The sequence below is a fragment of the Pseudophryne corroboree genome, chromosome 2, assembly GCF_028390025.1.
Source record: "Pseudophryne corroboree isolate aPseCor3 chromosome 2, aPseCor3.hap2, whole genome shotgun sequence".
NCBI lineage: Eukaryota > Metazoa > Chordata > Amphibia > Anura > Myobatrachidae > Pseudophryne > Pseudophryne corroboree.
Window position 1 is genome coordinate 452,526,447 of NC_086445.1, and position 17,924 is coordinate 452,544,370.

The following is a 17,924-nucleotide window of genomic DNA, read 5'->3' on the forward strand; positions in this document are numbered from 1 at the left end:
TAGTCATCCCAGAGGGGAAGTCGGAAGACCACTTGTACTACTTCCAGTAAGCAATTGACTGTCCAACAGTCCTTTGCGAGGAAGATGAAATATCACAGCAGTCATCCTGCTGCAAAGCGGATAACTCAGGCCTTGGCAGCCTGGGTGGTGTTAAACGTGTTTCCGGTATCCACCGTTAATTCACAGGAAACTAGAGAATTGCTTGAGGTACTGTGTCCCCGGTACCAAATACCATCTAGGTTCCATTTCTCTAGGCAGGCGATACCGAGAATGTATACAGACCTCAGAAAAAGAGTCACCAGTGTCCTAAAAAATGCAGTTGTACCCAATGTCCACTTAACCACGGACATGTGGACAAGTGGAGCAGGGCAGACTAAGGACTATATGACTGTGACAGCCCACTGGGTAGATGTATTGCCTCCCGCAGCAAGAACAGCAGCGGCGGCACCAGTAGCAGCATCTCGCAAATGCCAACTCGTTCCTAGGCAGGCTACGCTTTGTATCACCGCTTTCCATAAGAGGCACACAGCTGACAACCTCTTACGGAAACTGAGGAACATCATCGCAGAATGGCTTACCCCAATTGGACTCTCCTGGGGATTTGTGACATCGGACAACGCCACCAATATTGTGCGTGCATTACATGTGGGCAAATTCCAGCACGTCCCATGTTTTGCACATACATTGAATTTGGTGGTGCAGAATGATTTAAAAAAAACGACAGGGGCGTGCAAGAGATGCTGTCGGTGGCCCGAAGAATTGCGGGCCACTTTCGGCATTCAGCCACCGCGTGCCGAAGACTGGAGCACCAGCAAACACTCCTGAACCTGCCCTGCCATCATCTGAAGCAAGAGGTGGTAACGAGGTGGAATTCAACCCTCTATATGCTTCAGAGGATGGAGGAGCAGCAAAAGGCCATTCAAGCCTATACAGCTACCTACGATATAGGCAAAGCAGGGGGAATACACCTGACTCAAGCGCAGTGGAGAATGATTTCAACGTTGTGCAAGGTTCTGCAACCCTTTGAACTTACCACACGTGAAGTCAATTCAGACACTGCCAGCCTGAGTCAGGTCATTTCCCTCATCAGGCTTTTGCAGAAGAAGCTGGAGAGATTGAAGGAGGAGCTAAAACAGAGCGATTCCGCTAGGCATGTGGGACTTGTGGATGGAGCCCTTAATTCGCTTAACCAGGATTCACGGGTGGTCAATCTGTTGAAATCAGAGCACTACATTTTGGCCACCGTGCTCGATCCTAGGTTTAAAGCCTACGTTGTATCTCTCTTTCCGGCAGACACAAGTCTGCAGAGGTTCAAAGACCTGCTGGTGAGAAAATTGTCAAGTCAAGCGGAACGAGACTCGTCAACAGCTCCTTCTTCACATTCTCCCGCAACTGGGGCTGCAAGGAAAAGGCTAAGAATTCCGAGCCCACCCGCTGGCAGTGATGCAGGGCAGTCTGGAGCGAGTGCTGACATCTGGTCCGGACTGAAGGACCTGCCAACGATTACTGACATGTCGTCTACTGTCACTGCATATTATTCTGTCACCATTGAAAGAATGGTGGAGGATTATATGAGTGACCGCATCCAAGTAGGCACGTCAGACAGTCCGTACGTATACTGGCAGAAAAAAGAGGCAATTTGGAGGCCCTTGCACAAACTGGCTTTATTTTACCTAAGTTGCCCCCCCTCCAGTGTGTACTCCGAAAGAGTGTTTAGTGCAGCCGCTCACCTTGTCAGCAATCGGCGTACAAGGTTACTTCCAGAAAATGTGGAGAAGATGATGTTCATCAAAATGAATTATAATCAATTCCTCCGTGGAGACATTCACCAGCAATTGCCTCCAGAAAGTACACAGGGACCTGAGATGGTGGATTCCAGTGGGGACGAATTAATCATCTGTGAGGAGGGGGATGTACACAGTGAAAGGGGTGAGGAATCGGAGGATGAGGAGGAGGTGGACATCTTGCCTCTGTAGAGCCAGTTTGTGCAAGGAGAGATTGATTGCTTCTTTTTTGGTGGGGGCCCAAACCAACCAGTCATTTCAGTCACAGTCGTGTGGCAGACCCTGTCGATGAAATGATGGGTTTGTTAAAGTGTGCATGTCCTGTTTATACAACATAAGGGTGGGTGGGAGGGCCCAAGGACAATTCCATCTTGCACCTCTTTTTTTCTTTAATTTTTCTTTGCATCATGGGCTGTTTGGGGACTATTTTTTGAAGTGCCATCCTGCCTGACACTGCAGTGCAACTCCTAGATGGGCCAGGTGTTTGTGTCGGCCACTTGGGTCGCTTAGCTTAGTCATCCAGCGACCTCGGTGCAAATTTTAGGACTAAAAATAATATTGTGAGGTGTTCAGAATAGACTAGAAATTATGGTCATTGAGGTTAATAATACTATGGGATCAAAATGACCCCCAAATTCTATGATTTAAGCTGTTTTTGAGGTTTTTTTGTAAAAAAAACCACCCGAATCCAAAACACACCCGAATCCGACAAAAAATTTTCAGGGAGGTTTTGCCAAAACGCGTCCGAATCCAAAACACGGCCGCGGAACCGAATCCAAAACCAAAACACAAAACCCGAAAAATGTCCGGTGCACATCACTACTGTTTACTAGGTTGTCCATTTGTTTATGTACTGTGTTAGGTGCTTTGGAACGCTTGTGGTGCCATATAAATATAGGATAATAACATACCTCCCAACTTTGCTTGTATTCAAGGAGGGACATGTGCCCCGAAATTAGGGGCGTGGCCTCGTGGCAAGTGCCACGATCGCAAGCCATGCCCCCGTTTTCGTCATTATGGAGCATGGACAGTGCTGTGAGAGCTGCTGGCCATGCCCCCTCTCCCTCTCTGTCAGGAATAGGCGCTGTGCGCATGCGCACAGCGTCTATTCACCGCTGCTCTCCTCAGAGCAGCGAGTGACAGGGAGGGATCTCCCAACTGCCCCTCCCCCACTCTCGAGACACTGCGACCCGTGGGTGGGACAGCGGGACAGACCGTGAAAAACGGGACTGTCCCGCCAAAATCGGGACAGTTGGGAGGTATGTAATAATAATAAATATGTTGTGATCTATTAATGCTCATTACTGTTTTCTGATTTACTAGGTGTACATGTTCATGGTAAAGTGGCAGGATCTTACAGAAAAAGTTGTGTACAGGAAATATACTGAAATCTATGAATTCCATGTGAGTTTATTTGTTTTTTTATTATTGACTTCACCTGGTAACTAGACTAATTAAATTAAACAGAACATTACTTCTGCAATTAAAATTTATGTAGTTAAATAAAAGATAAGCTGTATTTCAGTCAGTGATATGCGCTGAGGTGAGGCAGAACCTTTCATGTCATACTAACACATACCTCCCAACTTTGGTCCCCAATGAAGAGGGACACACGCGCTCCCGAAAAGGGGGCGTGGTATATGAAAAGGGGCGTGGCTTCGTGGGTCACGCCCCCGTTTTCGTCACTGAGGGGGCATGCCCAGCGCTCTTGTGAGCTGCTGGCATGCCCTCTCTCCCACTGTCTGCGCTGAATAGACAGCGCACAGCGTCTATTCACTACTGCTCTGCTATGCAGAGCAGTGAGTGTAGGAGCCTCCCAACTGCCCCCCCCCCCCCCCCCCCATCGCGGGACACTGCGGCCCGCGGGTGGGACAGCGGGACAGTCCCCAAAAAACGGGACTGTCCCGCGAAAATCGGGACAGTTGGGAGGTATGCTAACATATAAGCCAGAGTTTTGACTATATAAAGTATATGAAAAATATAAAGAATATACTGTATTTGAAATATCTGCTTTATATTATTCTACTCCTTTTTTATAGTCAAAACTCTGAAGTAACAAGTCTATGGCAGGTTTGACAGTGCCTCCGCTGCCTATCTTTTCCACACATCTCTGTGTATAATGCCCACATGAATGCTTTGACTCGTATATTGGCCCTCATTCCGAGTTGTTCGCTCGGAGTTTTTCATCGCATCGCAGTGATAATTCTCTTAGTGCGCATGCGCAATGTTCGCACTGCGACTGCGCCAAGTAACTTTACTATGAAGAAAGTAAGTTTACTCACGGCTTTTTCATCGCTCCGACGTTCGCATTGTGATTGACAGGAAATGGGTGTTACTGGGCGGATGCACGGCGTTTTAGGGGCGTGTGGCTGGAAACGCTACCGTTTCCGGAAAAAACGCAGGAGTGGCCGGAGAAACGGCGGGAGTGCCTGGGCGAACGCTGGGTGTGTTTATGACGTCAGCCAGGAACGAAAAGCACTGAACTGATCGCACAGGCAGAGTAAGTCTGAAGCTACTCAGAAACTGCTATCTCGTTTGTAATCGCAATATTGCGCCTACGTCGGTCGCAATTTTAAGAAGCTAAGATTCACTCCCAGTAGGCGGCGGCTTAGCGTGTGTAACTCTGCTACATTCGCCTTGCGAGCGAACAACTCGGAATGAGGGCCCTTGTTTGTAAATCTGACTCTGGTAGTAGCTAATGCCTCCTGAGCCATTAACCTCACCTCACGTCTCTGATTTCAGTACTAACTCTACTCTGGTTCATACCTCCCAACATGACCCTCTCCAGGAGGGACACAATGCTCTGCTCCTGGAGTTTTCTCTTAATTTATGATTGACGACACCTGTTTTGAACAGGTTCATGGATAAGATAGGTGTTTCAGCACAGGTGCCGGCAATCATACATTAAGAGGGTTATGTTGGGAGGTATGTCACATGGAATTATATGTTTAAATAAATTAATTTCCTATTTTATTATGTCTTCTATGTTTTCCATGCTAATTTATTTCTACATTCATTTCTTCAAAAATAACAGCAACTGCTCTGTTTTTGTTTACCTTTTTTGTTTTTGTTTGATTCTTGAAAGAATTCCTAATAAAAATGCTTTGATGTTGTATACTGAGGTAGTTAGTGCTACTGCAGTTGTCTTAAAGCTTGTACATATAAGTGATATCTCCATATATTTTTTGTTTTGTTTTCAAGACAAAATGTTTACATTCAATCATTTTACATAAACAACAGGTACAATACATAGGGTACGCATAGTACCCACATAACAAAATTGTACAAACAGTGTAGAAAGGAGAATAAACTCCAAAGACTAAAAAGTATACCCGGTTGCCAAAGTAACATGCCCAGGACCCACTGGACATTTGTTATAGGCATAGAATAATAAACATGAATTGAAGTGAGAACAAACAATATTAACGAATAACAAGGATGGGGGAGGGGGATGGGGAGTGTGGGAGGCAATAACAAAATGAGAAAAAAGGGATGGTAAATATGGGAATAGGGAACAAAAACATATTCAAATGAAAAAGGAGACACTGAGGGGAGGGAAAGAAATGCAAAAAGGGGGAGAGTTGGGAAGTTAGTGACCAGGTAGAGGTGATGATTGAAAATGATGCCATGTGAAAGTGGCCAGGGACAAGGGAGGTTTAAAGGAGGAGGGGGTCAGTGTACAGGTTCCGTGCGGGCCCCCACCTGCCTCGTGGTGCAGTATATGTTGGTTTTCTGCCAGCATCTACTGCTGATGCTGTGATTTGTTAATGTGCAATAGAGATGTCCCCGGGAACAAGGCGCAGGCCCCATGTTCCCGGGGATATCTCTATAGCGTATTAGCAAATCACCAGGTAAATGTTCACAGCTCTATATTTTATAAGTGATTTCTGTCTACAGTGCTGGCCGCCATGGAACTCCAGAGGGGTAAGTATACTTATATGAGTGCAGGGTGTGTGGTGTGTACCCAGGGGCCAAAGTGTACACTTTGGCATATCTCTAATAGGTGCAATGGGCAGGAAGTTGTTTTGCAAGCATGTAATATACTCCATTGAGGCCACCAAATTAACCAGGGCCGAGGGGCCACTAATGAAGGTGCTGTGGGAGACTTCCAGTTTTCAGCTATTAAAGATTTGGCAGCGTTACAGACATGGCTCACCAGTTTGTCCAGATGCTTACCACTATGTGGCACCATCAAACTTAGAAGTGTTAGTGGAGCATCAGGAGGTACTGATATATCTTTTTATTCCAAGCAAGGACAGGTAAAAAGCTACAAGTAGTCAGAGATAATTGTGCAATGCAACTGTCATTAGAAATTAAGAGGTGTGGTGCATTTGTCCAATATACAGAGTAGGGCCAGATAGAATAATCACGGTCAGCATACAGAACAACATAAGAGGTAATATTACATGGGCCAGCTAGTGTACAGTATGTCCATTAGAACAGAAAACCCAGGATTTCAGTATAAAAAAAATTACATAAAAGTACATTGATGACCTAGCTAGGCTTGAAAAATGGTCAAGAACATGGCAACTACAGTTTAATAGTAATGTACAGATAATATACTCCACTTAGGCGCTCCCTGGATTTAACATGTAAATGGACCAAACCTATATAACGTATGTCCTTATTGGCAATTGCCGCTAAGGTACATAACAAGAAACAAAAAAAGAAAAACACAATAGTGTAGAATGCTTTTGTCAGATGACACTGGATTCTATTTTCAATACATCTCACTCACAAAACTCCAAATGGTTTCAGGCACATCTTAGTATCATTGGAATTATCCCGTTCCACAGGATTAGTATTCAGACTTCTTCTAACAGCTCAATAGCCAGCCACTTCCAATGCACATATAACGAGAAAAGGAAGGGGGAAAAAATAGTGCAGTACACCCTTGGACAAACGGATATTTTTTTTGACACAGGTGCACTCACATGGTAGACAAATAAAAAAGGCATATCTCAAAACGGTATTCCTTCTTTCCCAAATGGCACCCCACTGGATTGCTGATATGGTTTTTACAGCAGGTATAGTCAGAGTCCCGGTAACTCACGGCTTTCCTTCCAGGAGGTAGATGAGAAATGTAGAGGGAATCGTCAGGATACACAGCACAATCCCGCTTAACGCGTTTCGGTTGTAACCTTTCTCAAAAGCGGATTGTGCAATACTAAAACTCTCCCCTATATATATACCCCTATGATCCTCAAACAGTTTTCAGGTGTAACAATGTAAATTACGTTGTTCAAAAACGCTGCGCTACGGCGGTCGTCACTTCCGGTCACGTGACATTACGTCTTTCATAGACTTCTGCCCGGACGCTATAAGTTCACTTCCTTGCGGCTCAAAGTGCGTTCCAACACTTAAAACGTAATTTCCGGTCATACGGTCCATGTTAGAATTCAACTATGTTGGCCCTAACTGTGTGGAGTTTGTATATTCTCCCCGTACTTGCGTGGGTTTCCTCCGGGTACTCCGGTTTCCTCCCACAATCCAAAAATATACTGGTAGGTTAATTGGCTCTCAACAAAATTAACCCTAGTGTGATTGTGTCTGTGTGTACATTTGATAGGGAATATAGATTGTAAGCTCCACTGGGGCAGGGACTGATGTGAATGGCCAAATATTCTCTGTAAAGCGCTGCAGAATATGTGTGCGCTATATAAATAACTGGTAATAAATAAATAATAATAAAGTTTATTTGCGGGTCACATGCGTTCCGTAAGTCATCGTAAACATAGTATGTAGTAGTAGTAGTATGGCATCATAAAGTGCATAGATAAAAGATAAAAACATAAAAATTAAAGATTAATACAAATAGTCTCAATTATATATCCATTAAAAGTCCCCATTACAACCTTCAATGAAATAATATAAAGTGCAAATAATATTAATTTAAAAACAATTTCAATTCAAATTCCCCATTGAGACCCTGTGGTACCAATGTTTTCAAATTAAAAATCCATTTCATTTCGGTTTTAGCTAACCTAGTCTCAATATTTTTATTTTTTCATGTACCCTTAACTAATTCTATTCCCCAAAAATTTCTTATTGCACATTCTTTTGAGCCATGTTGTTGTTTAAAATGCATAGAGAGGGTTTGTGTTTCTAACCCCTTTCTAATGCTATAAATGTGTTCACAGAGCCTTGTTTTTAACATCCTAGTAGTCTTTTCAACATAAATAAGACCGCACTTACATTCATTGGCATAGACTACGTTCTTGGATGTACAAGTAATAAACTGGTTGATTTTATAACAGTTCCCATTGATTTTAATTTCTCTGTATTTAGAGGTATTGGTCTTCACAGTTTTACAAACTAAGCAAGATCCGCAGCGATGGAAACCTCGTACACGTTCACTGCTTTGTTTTTGTTCATTAAGGGTGCTTCTAACCAGTTTATCCTTCAAAGACTTAGATTTTCTGGGTGTAGTATGGCTGACCGGCGGTCTCCTGATCGCCGGTCAGCTTACCCACGCCGGGATCCCGGCAGCATACCGACGCCGGGATCCCGGCAGGGAAGAGAGAGAGTGCAGCAAGCCCCTTGCGGGCTCGCTGCGCTCGCCACGCTGCGGGCTCGGTGGCGACCTGCAGTCGCCACGGGTTGTATTCCCACTCTATGGGTGTCGTGGACACCCACGAGTGGAAATAGTCCCTGTTGGTCGGCATGCCGACCATCGGGACAGTGACCCGTCGGGCTTGTGGAGGAGGTCATGTGACTGTCGGTCAGCTGACCGGCGGTCACATGAATACCACCCAGATTTTCTATATATAAAGGAAGGCCTAGTGGGGATTTTCCCCTTTAAAATGGGGTCCTGTTCTAACAATTTCCAATTATTTTTTATAATTCTCTCGATATCTTTATGTAAACAACTATATTCAGAGATAAAAGCCCATTCTATGTTACATGGGAATTGGGAATTTTTACCACCAGCGTTGAGTATCTCCGATGATATTGTTTGTTCTTATACTCCAATTTGTGTATGCCTGCCATAAAATTCCACAAATTCCATCTATAAAAATCAGTAAATCTCATGATTTGTGAATATTGCATATACTTCCAGACCCATGTGCTGTGAAAAGTAAAAACAGAACAAAGTTAAGATAAAATCAAGTGCGCCAAGGCTGCTCCTTGGACTACAATGGAGAAAGGAAAGTGTCACCTTACACTTGAATGGATATGGACAATTCACACATCACCATAAAAGTCCATGGGCGCTCATAAAAAAACAAAAGAACAACCAACCATATAGTATATTATGATTAAAAATCAATTCACTATAATAAGGAAATATTGGCCTCGTACCATTAAATATTGTCTACTGTTTATGGTAGACAATAAACGTGTGTGGAAGCGGGTACAATCCAGTGGGATATTTCTCCTTATTCTGCCTCCCAATTCCGTCCTTTATTCTCAGCAGGTATATGAAAAAATTGATATTTTCCCATAGTGTGATAACATTTTATTCAAAACAGAAATATAAAAACGTCTACAGAATGTTTAGGTGGTCTCTCACCATTCCAAATGGTCTACATAACAAGTAGACAAAACAGCTAGATTTTGATTAGGCCAGGCGTCCCCAGAACCAGCTGTAGTTAGAATGGTGATCCTCCTCCTACCTTCTGTCAGGACCCTTCTAGCTGTGAAAAGTGTTGCTACTGTATATCCCCTCTCAGTGCATAATGTAGCTGTTACATGTCCCCAATTTCCAGAATAGATTGTGAAATTGTGTACCTGACAATGTGACAGTTTATGCAACCAACAATATAGTGTCCGTCTTCATGTTTTGCATGCTGAATACAATTTTCCGTATTGGATCATAATCTGCAATTGGCACTAGTGGTCTTTTTCTGTCCTTACCTTGTCTTTCTTCATTTTACTACCTATAGAAATTATACAATAAAATAGAATCACAAGGGTAATAATAATATTCTGTTGGTGTTATAGAGTCTAGTGGGTTTTTTGGATGGTACCCATGTGTTTGCAGTACTGCCACCATTTTTCTCTGTATAATTTATACTTCTTATATCTACGTAGTTCCTGAACAAGGAGAAATCGGTGAACTAATTTCAGAAATGAATAATATAAGTGTATGAAGATGCTGTAAGTCAGCTTTTCATTTTAGGCGAGTACCTGTATATTTTCTGACTCTAGCTACCTTATTTTCTGAGTAATGGTAGTAGTGTGGGACTAAAGCTGGGTACACGCTTCATGATGTGTATACCCAGCCGACAGGATGGCCAATGTAACGATACACTGGCTGTCCTGTACATACTGTTCGATATTTTGCACCACTGCGCGATATATCGTTCACGACTACATTCCTATGCATGCCTTTGTTTGCCAGGTTCGCCCATTTGGTAGTGTGCAATAATGGGAACACACTTAGACAATATGCTCTATATGTCAGTCTGATTCGCCGTATCGGAAGACATAACTCCTAGTAAGTATAGGGAAAGGGTATGCCTACTATATGTTACAAATCACTATTCCTGTAGCAGATGCCATGGAAAATGTTTCAGTTGTTGGAAACTCTTCTGCCATTTTATATATATATATATATATATATATATATATATATATATAAAACCCTATGTGAAGTCATGGAGAAGTAGCAGTTGGCCATAGCATATACTGCTTACTTACTTATAGCTTACTTACATTTCTTCTAGAAAGCACTGAAGGAATTATTTCCCATTGAGTCTGGAGACATAAACAAAGAACACAGAACTATCCCTCACTTACCAGGTAAATCTGCTAAGTAATACTTTATGACACGTTTGGTGTTGTGAAAAGGACTTCACTAAAGTTGTGATTATTTTGCAATTTGGATGACAGGGTTTGTTTAGTTGTATATTAGTTGTATAATTTATATACATATTATTGTATTAAAACACTACAACAAAATGTTTCAAAGTAAATTTTAATAAAGGATTTACAATCCTAAATAATCTCAAAATCCTTCTTGCTGTACTTGTATTTTCTGTAATAAGTAAGATTTTCATTTTACTAACCTCTACCTGTTTCCTAACTGATGGAATGATGGGTGTATATTAGATGTTGGGTGGTAGAAAGGTTTTTGTTTTGTTTAATTGTTGTCTGGGTTCCCACTAATGGAGGGTGAGGTTGGTGAAAGTGTTGTGGATGCTAGACAACTGTTTATTGTACAAGGGAAACTTAATATCATCTTCCTATCATGCAAATAATAGCAAAACAAATCAATTCCGTGAATTCAATGTATTGTGCATGGCTTTGTTTATTCTTCTCTGCCTATATATGACATTTTTACAGCAACCGTGAACTTTAACACTTCCTCAAACATAATATCACAGGGTGTGGTAGACACAGCTGGCATTTGGGGATGGAAGTATAGCATTTGCATCAGTCGTCTGCTAAAACAATGTGGAGGACAATTAAGAAAGTGATGAAAATGATAAAATGCCCAGATTAAGGGGTCTATTCATGAAGCAGTAAAAAGAGTGGTGAAAAGGACCAGTGGAGAAGTTGCCCATGGCAACCAATCAGCTTTGAAGGAAGCCTTTATCAAGTACATTCTATACAATGTAAGGGAGATGCTGATTGGTTACCATGGGCAACTTCTCTACTGGTCTGTTTCTCCACGGGTTTCACTGCTTTATGAATAGATCCCAAAATCTGGTGGCACATTAGGGAATTTACAGTTTACATTTTAAAACACTATATACAAATACAAGTACAGTAAATAAATACAATATTTATTATTTCAATAGGATAAAACTGTTAAATATCAACTGCATATTTCTCAATTATATGGTGTAACAGTAAAGGGGGGTACTCACGGAGCGATATTCTAAGCAATCTGACTAGATTGCTTAGAATATCAGCATGATCGCTCCGTGTGTAGCCCCTCACATCGCTATCGCTGCTGCTAGATTGGCCTGCATGCAGGCCAATCTAGCGGGTCGCTCACTTCACCCGCTGGGTGAAGTGAGCGGCCCCACGTCTTCCCCCGCACGCTCAGCACAGATCACGCTGTGCTGAGCGGCGGGAGAGATGTGTGCTGAGCGGTTCGCTCAGCACACATCTCTCCCCACATCGGCCCGTCTATATGGGCCTTAAGCGTAAAAAGGTTCATATAAACAAATCACCAGACAATTTCTTGTTCAATTCCCAGTTCATAAGGAGACCCACCTTTTCGTCGGCCATTATCAGCCTTAAAAATCTACCCTGATTTTTCTGTCTCTCTCCAATTCGATCTTTATACCCCATCCATCTATTAATATCTCTCTCATCAAATCACCTGATAGAATAAGAGCTCTTACATAAAAGCCAAAACCAAAAATAAAATGACTGAGCACTCATGTAGCAAATAGAACCCTACCTGTTACCAGAAAACAAAAGTATAAGGAGCACTGTAGTTATATCATTGTCAACTCACTAACCTTACACAATCATTTCTAGATGAGTACAAACTCTGACCATTGCAAGCACTACCTGCATAAATGGAAACTTAGGAATATGTACATAGTGTAGCTACCACTGACAACACAGCTGCTACTTGTGTGTGCTATTTCTTATACTTTCTTTAGACAGCTTTTACATATTGAATACATGGAAGGGGAACTGAAACCTATCGGTTGAACCACCTGTTTGATGAAGATAAAACATGAGTTTCAGTGTGACAACTTTAAAAGCCTGTAGCACTTGCCTAAATGATAGTAGCGTTTCTTACATTGATCCAACCACAGTAATGAGAAATATTTGATGTGTTTATTAAACCAAAATAATTTTTATTGTCTAGTTTGCTTAACTTATGTGTTATAAAGCAGCTTATTAGCCATAGATTAAATTAGTTAAAAATCACAATGTAAGTAAACTAGAAAATTGAAATCCAATTGAAGGTAGATATGTAATTTATCATCTATCTGCGACTTACCTTGTGTTGCATTATGATAATATAATGTAACAATAACCCCACTACAGATTTGACAATGATGTTGCTTTTTCAGCACCAAAGTGGTTTGATGGCCTGAGGTCTACAGAGAACAGACAGATCACCCTGGCTGATTATTGCTCGTCTCTAATCAATCTGCCCCCTAAGATATCCCGCTGCCCTCATGTTATCGACTTCTTCAAGGTCAGACCAGATGATGTGAACCCCACATCAAGCAACAAGTGAGGATACTTTATGTTTTCCTGATTAGTACTGTTATGACACACATGCTTTAGCATAGAATGATTACAATCAATAATAAGAGTAATAAATGCTGTGTCTTGCTAATGTCTTTGGGCCTGATTCAGAGATGAAAGCAAATGCCTTCTCAGCTGCGATCCTGTACACAGCAACTGTGCAACAAAATATGCAAATATCACAGCCACCAGGATTTGTATTGAGATGCCCACTGTGTCTCAGATTTGCCGCTTGTGTAAGAAGACGCAACCATCGGACACACATCGGTTGATCATCAAACTTCTGAGTTTCCTTATGGTCGCGCAGCATGGGCTTTGGAAGTAAGACGCTGGAGTCATGTTTACAAGATCGCAGCACAAGCTGTTAAATGCACCAGAAACGGTTGTGACAAGCCTGCGATTGAATCACCACTCCCCCATTACCTCCCAGAATCGCCACCCTGCCTGTCAATCACTTTGCAAAAAAATCCTACTTGTGACCCTGTTGCAAGACCATTGCTGCACATGTGCAGTGTGACTTAGCTGCATGCGAAGTGGCAAAACATTGCGTCCATCTCTCAAACAGGTCCTATGACTTATGACTTACTTACCAATATATTTTTATTACACCATCACTTAATTAGCAATCATGGTGTCACCTACTGTTGCCCAGTTTCAGTTACATATATGTAAATTAGTTTCATTTGCTATAGCACATGTCAGCCAGCATGAAGCAATGAATTGCCTGACATATTTCTTACACTCAACGAGGAGGATGTTGTGGTAATAGGTTATATGGTTGGTTGCGTTTTGTAACACATTTATTGCTGCATTTTCAGTGGTCGTAAGCCTGAAACATTCTTGCTGAAGGTAGAAACCACAAAGAAAAATGTGTCCGGTAAGGAAAATATCTATTTTGTTTAAATAACAGCTAGGCTTAACCCAATAACAGTACAAAAAATGCAGTGGCCCCCACAAAACCACCCTATAGTTGCACACAATGGGAACTTATGCAAATATGTATGTAAGGCACACAACTGTGCAGGATACAGAACTGACCTCCCTCTACATGTGGGTATGGGGGAGGGGTGACCTAGTCACACTCTACGGCAGGCCTGGCCAACCTGTGGCTCTCCAGCTGCTGTAAAACTACAAATCCCATCATGCTTTGCCACAGTTTTGCTATTAGGGAATGCTGGCAGGCAGGCCAGTCTAGCACCAGCGATAGCATCGCTATCGCTGTAGGGGGTACACACGGAGCGATCATGCTTAAAATCTAAGCAATCTAGTCAGATTGCTTAGATTTTAAGCAGCGATCGCTCCGTGAGTACCCCCCTTAAGTTGTGTTCGGACTATGTGGGTTTTTTTTTAACTAGTCATTTTTCTAACTAGTCATTAGACCAGGTATGATCAAGCCATTAATGAGGGGACAGGTAAGTACTAAGCTTTTTTTCTCCTGGCATTTTTTCTTTTCTTTATAATTTAACCATATATAGTAATAATTTATTTACAATAAGGCAATATTTATTATTTTTTATTTGAAGCCACATTATTTTTTTGGTGCTACCAGCTTAGTAATAAATTTTTTATTATGTGACTAGATTATACTATTACTTTTAAAATGGGGCACAATTTTTTATTTTATTACTTTAGCACTCACTGCAATCGGCAGTTTTATCATAGTTTTGGTGGCTTATGGACTTGCCGTTTATTACATCAAACAATTTGCAATTTGTATGAAGAACACAGAAAAAAATTGTAATGGGGACCATGTCTGTAAATACTTTGAAAGTTTTTGGACAATTTAGTCTCTATTATACATGGCAATTTGCAGTTCACTGGAAAATCAGAGGCTATTATACTGCCACCCTTAGGGAGCAGTGTGATTAGATAGTACATAATGACAGCTAAAGAAAATAGGATGAAAATGTTTAATGTGTTGTTGAGAAAAAGCATAGACGTCTTGTTTTATAGTATGATGGCTATTCATTAAGTATTGTATGTTCTTATGTCAGATATAACAGGTCCAATTATTCTCCAGTCCTACCGAGTAATTGCAGACTATGAAAAGAGTTCCAAGACAGAGCTGACAGTAAAAGCTGAAGATGCGGTTGATGTAGTAGAGAAAAACGAAAATGGTATTTTAATTTTTTTTTTGTGTGGGGGGGGGGGGCTATATTTTAATTAAAATATAAATTCATTGGTATACATCGTTATAGGCTGGGATGTAAAGTTTGATGAGGCCATAAAATTCAGAACACAGGGACAGTGGTGATCTGAGCTGTGTCCTAGGACGCAGCATCGGATCAGGCACCCACCATTGGGCGGCTTATAGCAACCATGGTGCCACGCAAGCTGCCCATCACAAGGGCAAGGAAATCTCCATCCAAGGGTGGAGATTCCTGACCTATTCCCCCAAAAAGGTGTTGATGCGCCTACGTTTTCACAAACGGAGGCTGTCGCTCCTGTCAATCACTGTCAGTCTGATGCAGGGTTACTTGCAACATTGCAGGATCCATTCGCACACACCCAGGGCTAACTAGTTAGTGGGGAATAATGCTTCGGCCACGGGACCTCGTCAAGTGTCACCCCTGGCTGAGGCATTACCCACCACTAGTGGAGCATGGTGCTGGTTCTTAAAATCCAGGAGAACCCTACACATTTTTTGTTTCCTAGATCTTTTAACCAGGACCTTCTCAAAGAGTCCCGGGCTGGTTATGCTCTTGGGGGGGGGTTGGCAGGTCGATTTTTTTTTTTACATTTAGAAGCATGCATGAATTTCGCTGATCTGCGCATGCTCTGTCAAACTCGTACCTTGTAATGAAACTCGCATTACAAGGTGCGAGTTTAGGCACAAACAAACGGTCATGTTTTCACATATGTAATAGCCTCGAACTCTGTAAATCACTTTTACACTTGTGAGCTGCAGACAAACCTCACACCTTTAAACCTTGCGAGAAGCTGCCAGTTTGTACCTGCCCAAAAAATTGTCCCCTTTTGCATTTGGCCTTATGTGTCTTATCACAGAACCATGGTTTATACTGTAGAATGTTTTCTGTCTTTCAGGTTGGTGGTTCTGCCAGATGAAGAACAAGCGGGGTTGGCTACCGGCTGCTTACCTTGAGCCACTTGATAGCCCAGATGAGCCTGAAGAACAAGATCCCAATTATGAAGGTTATAATGAGCTTATGTACAGCATTACTATTGGTGTTGGATTTAGCAAAATATGTTTTAGAGCAGAGAAAAGATGATATTAGCATCTTAGATATTTCTTTTTCTTTCAATATAAGTTCTGTCCTTTATCTCAGTGCATTATACTGTAGTGAAGCGGTCTAAAAAAAAGTAGCTCCAATACATGGAAAAAGTAAAATTGTGTATTTCAGTTTCTACCTGGTGAAATCTTAAAAGCAGTAGGTCCTAATGTATCTAATTTAATCCCCAGTATAGAGGGACATTATCTGTCAATGTTACTGTCACTTCCCAAGAAAAAAAATCAGACCTTTGTGCTGAACCTGTTTCTGGCAGACAGGTAAAACCAATTAGTGCCATGCAGAACTGTTCAACTTATCTGTAAACAGGTGAACTACATGTCGCAACGAGAGACTATTCTGCAAAAATGGAGGATGAGTTGTCTGTGAAGGAGGGGGATACAGTTGAAGTAATCCACAAGCTCCTTGATGGCTGGTGGGTTGTCAGGTACGAGCAATCAGCAGGAACAGATTTCCTGTACAATCAATTATTGACCATGATTACAAATAAAAATACTGCTCACGTAATTCATTATTTATAGAATTCTGTTTAATGATCTATTGCTTAATGTTTTTATAATAGGCATAATGTCTACGTGATACAATTACCCAATACACTGTCAATAAATAATAAGTGTTGTTCATTGAGTGGCTAACTGTTTTTGATCCAGGAAAGACAGCACCACTGGATATTTCCCTGCAATTTATCTCCAAAAATCTGGGGATGCTCTTCCTTCAAATAGGAGCCAGTCAAAGGGATTGCCACCACGGAGGTATGAGCAATGCTGACCTATATATCAAATTTTAACAGTAGAGGGGTTCATATCTTGTTTGATTGGTCTGTAACCTTATTTTCCAACATCTAATATGTTCAAAAGACTCTTTATAACCTCCGACATACACACACACACACACACCAAAATGTAAAATTGTTCAGATATGAAAAAAATAAAATCAATCTTCAGTGGTAACCTGACCTAACACTGAAGCTGTACAGTGTATGAGAGCCAGGTACAATCGCCCCACCCTCATACATGCAACTAATGGGATCTAATAATTCATGTCAAAAGTTGACTCAGTGGTCGTACCCCTATATCTGATCCACTAAAGCATACAGTATACGGTACAGATACTTGGTAATATTGTCATGCACCAGGGTCAAATAAGGAGATTTATGGTAGGCTTACCATGGTTAAATCTCTTTCTACGAGGTACTATGGTTCCACTGGGAAACATCGGGGTGTAGAGATGGATCTTGATCCAGGCACCAACAGGCTAAAGCTTTAGACTGTTCCAGGATGCACTGGGACCTCCTCTGTAACCCCGCCTCCAGGCACTGTGAGCTCAGTTTCGTTAACCAGTCCAATGCAGGAGCGGTTAAAAGAGAAGGTAGATGTTAGTTAAATAGAACCACGTTCTCACAACAGGAGAAGGGACTAACGGCTAATGGCATACAAACCCATAGAAGCTAAGTGCGTCATGGCAGGCGCCCTGTGGAACCAATGTACCTCGCAGAAAGAGATTTAACCATGGTAGGTCTACTATAAATTTCCCTTTCTGCAGCTGGGTACATTGGTTTCCACAGGGAAACATCGGGGATGTCCTAAAGCAGTTCCTCATGAGATGGGACGCACCGTAGCGGGCACAAGAACCCGGCGTCCAAAGGAAGCATCCCGGGAGGCGGAAGTATCAAAGGCATAGAATGTGATGAACGTGTTCACTGAGGACCACATAGCCGCCTTGCACA

General features: G+C 41.9%; 1 protein-coding gene across 2 annotated transcripts in view; it reads left to right on the forward strand.

Moving 5' to 3' along the window:
* NCF1 (neutrophil cytosolic factor 1) overlaps positions 1-17,924 on the forward strand; it is a 32,559-nt gene that overhangs the window by 3,099 nt on the left and 11,536 nt on the right. The window contains exons 2-9 of one of the 2 annotated variants that reach the window (XM_063953730.1): positions 3,108-3,188; positions 10,454-10,529; positions 12,770-12,935; positions 13,769-13,827; positions 14,945-15,067; positions 15,996-16,103; positions 16,508-16,625; positions 16,849-16,950. In XM_063953730.1, coding sequence (XP_063809800.1) covers positions 3,108-3,188; positions 10,454-10,529; positions 12,770-12,935; positions 13,769-13,827; positions 14,945-15,067; positions 15,996-16,103; positions 16,508-16,625; positions 16,849-16,950 — 833 coding nt within the window. The remainder of the gene's footprint in view (positions 1-3,107; positions 3,189-10,453; positions 10,530-12,769; positions 12,936-13,768; positions 13,828-14,944; positions 15,068-15,995; positions 16,104-16,507; positions 16,626-16,848; positions 16,951-17,924) is intronic. The other variant, XM_063953731.1, reaches the window with a different exon arrangement.